This window comes from Cryptomeria japonica, chromosome 10 (assembly GCF_030272615.1).
Source record: "Cryptomeria japonica chromosome 10, Sugi_1.0, whole genome shotgun sequence".
Classification (NCBI taxonomy): Eukaryota; Viridiplantae; Streptophyta; class Pinopsida; order Cupressales; family Cupressaceae; genus Cryptomeria; species Cryptomeria japonica.
The window spans coordinates 762731262-762738401 of record NC_081414.1 but is presented as its reverse complement, the minus strand read 5'-3'; the positions used below and the strand labels follow the sequence as shown (position 1 = coordinate 762738401).

The 7140-nt window shown below is 32.4% G+C and overlaps 1 protein-coding gene across 1 annotated transcript; it reads left to right on the top strand.

Annotated features, from left to right (window-relative positions):
- The first annotated feature begins 1744 nt into the window (after positions 1 to 1744).
- LOC131027022 (F-box only protein 6-like) lies at positions 1745 to 3058 on the top strand. The gene has a single exon (XM_057957018.2). The coding sequence runs from the start codon at positions 1745 to 1747 to the stop codon at positions 3056 to 3058; it is 1314 nt and encodes a 437-aa protein (XP_057813001.2).
- The last annotated feature ends 4082 nt before the right edge of the window (positions 3059 to 7140 follow it).

The following is a 7140-nucleotide window of genomic DNA, read 5'->3' as shown; positions in this document are numbered from 1 at the left end:
GGGCCAAAAGTTGTTGCATACTATTTTCATGGCCTTCTTTTCGTTCTTGTTGGGGGACAACTTCAACCTCACTTTGCTTGACCTCTAGCCCTTGACCTGAGCCTTCTACTCCCATCCTATATATCAAAAGACATCACCCAAGGTTTTTTCTCTTTAACCTACTCACCTTTCAAACCCATCTCCCATAGGCAATTAAAATTTCCACCTTATACCACCAATTTGTATCCATATCTATTTCTACCAAAATGTGTGTGCATGTGTTTGTTCAAAAAAATTCATGTAGAAAATCTTCTTCCACCCTTACAAACCCTCCTAGGACATCACCTATCCTAATTAGCAGTTCTGTATTCCAAGATTCCTTAAGAAGCGAAGTAATATTGATCCAAGTATGGATTTTCTTTATCTTGTATTTCAATGGATCAAACTTGGGGGTCCATTTCATTAAAAAAGGTTATTGCCTTTGAAAAACAAGGGAATATCATATAGGATTTTATTTCTAAGATATTCATATATGCATTTGATCGAGAAGAAATTATTAAGGAGAGGTGTTGTACTTACCCTTCCTTCAAATTTTTTGCCCAATAATTTGTAATGTGATTGCATGGATTTCCTTGTCCCGCACCATTTGACTAGTAATTCTCCTTCCTTGAATCATTCTACCCATTGCTCAATGATCTTCAAGGAAAAATTGAATACATTTTATTCACAAATTTTCTTTTTTTTTCTTTTTTGGTTCTCTCGTGTTGCATGTCTTTCTATACCTCTACTCCCCATTCCACTACAAATATTTGGTTTTGCCACTTTTGATTTTATATGATCTTGTATTTCTTGGTTGTAATCATGGCTTCCTCTCCATGTTCCAGGTGGGACAATATTCACACTAGTGACAAATGGGGATTTATTGTATTGTTTCCCATCTATCAATGTTTACATACCCACTTGATTTTTTCCTCATATTGGTAGGACTCTCTCGCCCTATGTTATGCACCACTTTACACCAAAATCACCTTTGTTTTTTAATTAAATAAAATAATTAATATATTTTTTATAAAATATTTTATTAATTTTTAACTAAAAAACACCTCTTACATGCTAAATATATTGAAAATAATTCTTCTAGATATGTTTTGTCAATAATTTAATTTTTATTTAGTATATAATTAATTTTATTAATTATAATTTTTCACTTTGAAACTTTCCTTATTAAACCTGTTTTTGTAAAAGAAAAAGTTTTAGGTAGAATGTGCACTTTCAATATGATATATGTAACTATTTTACATACATATATTTAACACATATTTATTTAACATTTTAACTTTGCGTCTAAAGTCATGAATGATTATTTAAAATCTCTTCCAATTTATTAGAGATATATGATTTGTAATGCTCCTATTTATAATTAGGCTTTTAGATCTCCATCGTATGTTTATTTAAGAAAAAATGGAACTTTAAAAAAAAAAAATTGTAATTGTGAATAAATAATGTTTTATTACTTTGATCAACAATAATAATAAACTCATAATATTAATACAATAAATTAAAAATATTAATATTTTAAGTAAATTATCACAACTATTAAAATGCTCAACTAATAAATCATCTCCCCAACCCAAGACAGATGATACATATATTGAAGCAAGAAAAGACAAGATAGAAGAGAGTTAGGGCAAAATAAGACAGGAAATACATATGTTTAGGGTTAGGGCAGGATAGAGAATTTATATATTTAGGGGAAGATAGACGCATGGACTGGGTTTATTTGTCCTTTTTATGCTCTCCATCTCAGGGATCACATATACCATCTATGGAAATTACAATGGATAATGATTGCATGGGCGTTATTGAGAATGTAAATGCAGGTCTGGAAAGATCTGAATATTCATTGTTGAATACAATGAAAGAGAAGGGAAAGGGTATTGCAGGCAATGAGAGGAGTCATGAAGAATCGGTTTGGTCTGAATGCCCTGATCATATAATTGAAAGGATGTTTTCAACTCTACTGGTGGAGTTCAGTTCTCGATTTCGCATTGTTTGTAAAGAATGGAATGTGCTCTTAACCTCTAGCAGATTTCTGTCTCTGTTGCCGGAGAGGGATCCATGGCTTCTCCTTTGCAATGAAACACATGTCGTGGCGTACTGTTTTCTCACACAATCATGGAAGACTATTTCGCTTTGTTTCTTGCCAAGCCCAACAACTGAAACTCTCTCACAAGGCTATTCACGATTTTGTAGTAAGTCAGGTGGAGGCCTACTCCTAATCGAAATCAGACAGCCTCAGAAAATGTATATGATCTGTAATCCACTTACAGGCGTCTACAGAGATATTCCCGCAGACATAGCAGAGAAGATAACTGTAATGGAAATAATGGACAACGGAGAATCCTACAAAATTGTGGGTCTGCCAAGAGAAGAAAACCCCAGTTGCATACAAATCTACCATTTCTTTGAAATGTCATGGCAGATTGAAGATGAATTGTCTCTGCCCGTAAAGGACTTTCCTATTGCCACTATTCGTTGTGCCAAGGATCTTCTCATCTGTGCTTCAGGCGAGATGGAATTTGTGATTTGGAACATGGAATCTAAACAACCGAAATTAGTGTCTTTTCCAGAGGCGAATCTATCATTTTGGGGGGATGTGATGAACTCATGGATCGATGAAGTAGTTGTTTGTGGGTCGACGATCCTGTTTGTGGTAAGATATATGGAGTTCGGCCCAGACTCAATCATAGTGAACTTTCAGGCGATTGTATGGGAATTGTTTTGGGAGGAGGAGAAGTCGATATGGAGCTGGAAGGAACTGACAAGAATGCCTTCTAATATGTGTCGTCGATTTATAAATCTTAGTTATGCAGGTGCATTGGAGGTCCACGGTGTGGAGGACCAGTTTGTTGGGGTCGGGAATTTTCTCTGTTTCGCAACTGGGCAGAGTAATACAGAGCTATTCGTCTATAGTTTACCTGAGAGAAGCTGGAGTCGGATCAGGTTTCCTCCGTCTCTCAGATTTTTTCAGTATCACGCAGCTTTTAGCTTTCAACCTAAGCCAGGCATGAAGATATAAATTTTATTTGAGCAAGAGAGTTTTTGGATTGTTTCTGATAGATTGTTCTATTTAAAATATTTTAAATAGTATATTAAGGCTGCTATTCTAGATTTTGAAATATTTTTATATTAAGATCCTTTAATCTATTTTCATTTTATCTGATTCAAATTTATAAGATAAATTCTATTATCTTCTAATCAATAGAGTTCTAAAATCTACAACATTTTGTATCAATATATGTATGCATATATGTGTATGTATATTCAAAAAGATATTTCATACATTAAATTGTGACATATCTTATATAAATTTGATATCATATTTTATTTTAATTGAGCAAATAGATATGAATCTATTTTTGCTATGATATATGAAGCACAACCTTTTGACAAAAGGTCCTATCTATGATCTGTAACTAAAATTTTCACTTTCAGGTTAAATCATAAGTAATTCATGTGCAGTGTATTTCTATTCATTTTAAAATTGCTAGAAATGAAGAAATGAAGAACCTATACACTAGTAAGAAGTCATAACTTCAAATTAGAAATGGAAAGAATATTTAAATTTAGTAATCTAAATATTAATAAAACTTGTCTACACCTATAAAGTATATATTTTAAATATAAAATATATAATCCAATCTCATTTGTAAAAATATGAATTAATGATAATAGACATATTCTTCTACCCTTATAAAAGTAGTTGCCCTTATAAAAGTAGTTGTGTGCCTTTAAAACTGATGTGTGTTATCTTTGTTGTCTTTCCCTTTTCCATATTGCCATGCATCTAATTTGAGTGTCTCTTTCAAATCATAGATCTATATAATTTTTCTTATCTAAATGTTGTAGATCTAAACTTTGGCAACTTGTGTCAACATCTCTAAAGGTAATATATTCTTTGGTTTTCAAGATAAGCTATGTATGAATGTATAGATTCTATAGAAGAGATCAAGAGACTTTTTACATTCTATAAGTTGAAAATTGTTCTTATTTATTTTGTTGGATTAGGTTTTGTTATTTTATTTTCCAATAATTGAATTCATTTATAAAATATGTTGGGTATATATAATTTTCTATATGGTACCATTTTAGATTGGATATCTATGTTTTTAATAAGGTAAGAAATTTTTTTGACTCTTGTACTTAAAGATGAAAGAAATTACAAGTACAGAACAAAACAAGACAACTAACAAATAACAAACTTCAAGGTGGAGAAAAGCCAAATTGCTCCAAAGATTCTCATTTCATAATGCATGAGTTAACCAACTCTAAGCTACTTTTGTTTATCCAAGGAAGAAAACTAGTAGTATAATTCCGTCTTAAAACTAAGCAAGAAGTGTTCAATGGTGGCTTTTCCTCTACTTTCAGCATTTTGAACATCCTACTTGTTGCAAGAATATTCAATAACATGATCATTTTTTCTTCAAATAGGTTGAATTTTCTTATTTCTAAGGCAACTAGAAGTAGATTAGTTCATTTTATAATAGTAATGATTGACAAAAAAAAAAAAAGTCTTTAAAAACAATTGGCTGCACCCATATTGAATATATTTCTTGATGGTACATACAACATATAAAGTGGTCTCAAGAATGTTAACCCCTAGTAATGCACATCCATGAGGTTGTCTTAAACGCACCACACACAAAATAGTGAATTAAAAATTATAAACATTATGCAAGGTGCACAACATCTAATCCCAACATTGAAGACCTTATCATACAAAGTGACAATCAAATCTATAGGTTTTATTAATAGACCTTGTACCCTCATTTTATGAATTCAAATACACATAACATCATTATAACATATAGAATAATACCATTAGATACAGATTAGAAATGTGTGACTTATTATCTTCTTAGATACTGGTAGTGTTGATCTATTTGATTGTAAGAGATCATATATATATATGGCTTGTGTGAAAAAAAGAATTTAAGGTTAGAGCTAGAGTAGGTTTACCATTTTTTAGAGCTCCTTAACCTCTTTGTCTTCCTTTCTCTATTGAGCAAATGGAGTTGGGCCTTAACATACCACCTCTCAGGATGTCATTCTTTCAACACCTACCCTAATTTAAGGTCTCTAGCAAGTTTCACTTCCACTTCCTTGATGAGGAGATGCATTATGTATAATAGACAATGTCAAAAGAGAAATAAAAGGATGTTTAGGAAAAATGTTTTTTTATACGTAGGATATATGCAAGCTATCTCACCTCTTTAAATCAAGAGCAGAGTTAAACCCAAGATCAATGGGGAGCAAACTCATGGCCCAAACCAACTCTACTACTCATTTGGACTAATGTTTAGGAAAAATGCTATTTATAGTTTCTCCTCTCTAATTTTTTGGGCACAATATAATTTTAGTATTATATAAATCTAAAAATATGATGTTGATTCTAGAATTTTATGTTTTATTAAAGTCTAATTAACTTTGAGAATGAAGTGTTAGTTTGATTGAATTTCTGAATGTAATGATTTTTTAAAAGAATACAGAACTTGAAGTTTAATAAAGGTATAGTCTACCAAATGGTAAAATATGTAATTTTAAAATATAAAATGGATTCTCTATTAAATTGCATTTTCTTTTTTAATTTTTATTTTTTAACAAATTGCTATGTGGGTAGTTAAAAACCAGTACAAATAGGCCAAGCCATAGACAGCCAATAACAAGTTTCTTATGGCAACTATGACCTGTTATGATAGCTCAATCAAGGATGGCAAAAACATATTCCTGATGACTCTACCTAAAAACACATAGGTTTCCATATTATTTCTGCATAAACGAGAGGGTTGATCAGATTCAGCAATGAACTATTGTTTGCAGCTGTCTCGATATATATAGCTTCAGCAATCATACCAACCGCTGACTCTAAGTAACTCATGGGTGACGCTTCGCCTCAGGAAAGCCTCGTCATTCCCAAATGTATATCGTACAGTCTAGAGTCACACATGATGAAAAGGTACCTGTTTTGTTTGGAGACTGGTCCACATGTCATGAAGCAATGTTTGAGATGCTGCATGACCAATTGAATGATTTGATAAAATATCTACTTCATTATTAGCTCCGTGATAAGTGTTTTTAACTTTTTAATAGTGTAGTCTCCTATATTGTCCAGTATGGCTCAAATACTATCTAACCACATTTGAGACTTCCAGCTTGGCACGCGATTGGTGGAAACTGCATTTACCATGTTGAGTGAATCCCCTTTGATGTCCAGAGAGGAAATGTTTTTCTACACATAATATCAAGCCCACCCATAGTGTTGCATATTCGGCATCGTTATTTGTTCTATCTGTGAGCATGATGGATCCCCAAACAAGAAGACCACTGTCATAATTGTTGGATAGTGATGTAAGCATGTAATTGGAAATGGAATTAGTAATATCAGGACTGCAATTGCAGATTCTAGAGATACATTCTAAATTAGATTTTTAGTGGTTTTGGTAAATATTCATCTATAGAAATTTCATGTTTTAGAAGTTTCTTTATTGTGATCCAGTGAACTATTGTATTTTTAGAGGCTGCAACCTCTACAAAATACTGCCTTCTTATATTGTTTAGGCAGATCAAAATGTAAGTAAATCCTAATGTAATAGATATTGAATATATAAAAGTTTTTTGTGTGCTAAATTGTAATTGTATTTTGCATCTGATTTTAAATCTACAAAGTGGTATCAGAGCAATCTGGGCCTAGCTCCCTGGAAAGGGCCCAGGGTTATGAGCAATCTTCTGAGACTCTATTGGGTGTGTATGTGAGATCAAATCGTAGATTTATCTCATTTAGAGAAGTTGTCTCTATGTTTGGAGATTGAAGAAATTAAGGTTGTTGATGTTTGTTGCTGTTTAATTATTGCACTAAGAGGTTGTGAGTAGTTTAATAACTCCATTGATAGAATTATTAGAAGTGCTAAGGATGAGAGCATGAAAGTGTAAAGAGTTCTGAGAAAAGGGATGCATAAGACGTGGTTAGGAGCCATGTCACTGATCCGTGCTAGAGGTGATGAAGATGAGGTTTTATGAGATGACCTCACCCACATTGAAAATGTGATCTACATATGGCAGAAGTCTATATATGAGGTAGATAGTGTTGCAAGAAATGCAACA

What these genes read in the sequence shown, in the direction of transcription:
- LOC131027022 (XM_057957018.2), top strand. Translation starts at nt 1,745, where the DNA reads ATGGACTGGGTTTATTTGTCCTTTTTATGCTCTCCATCTCAGGGATCA.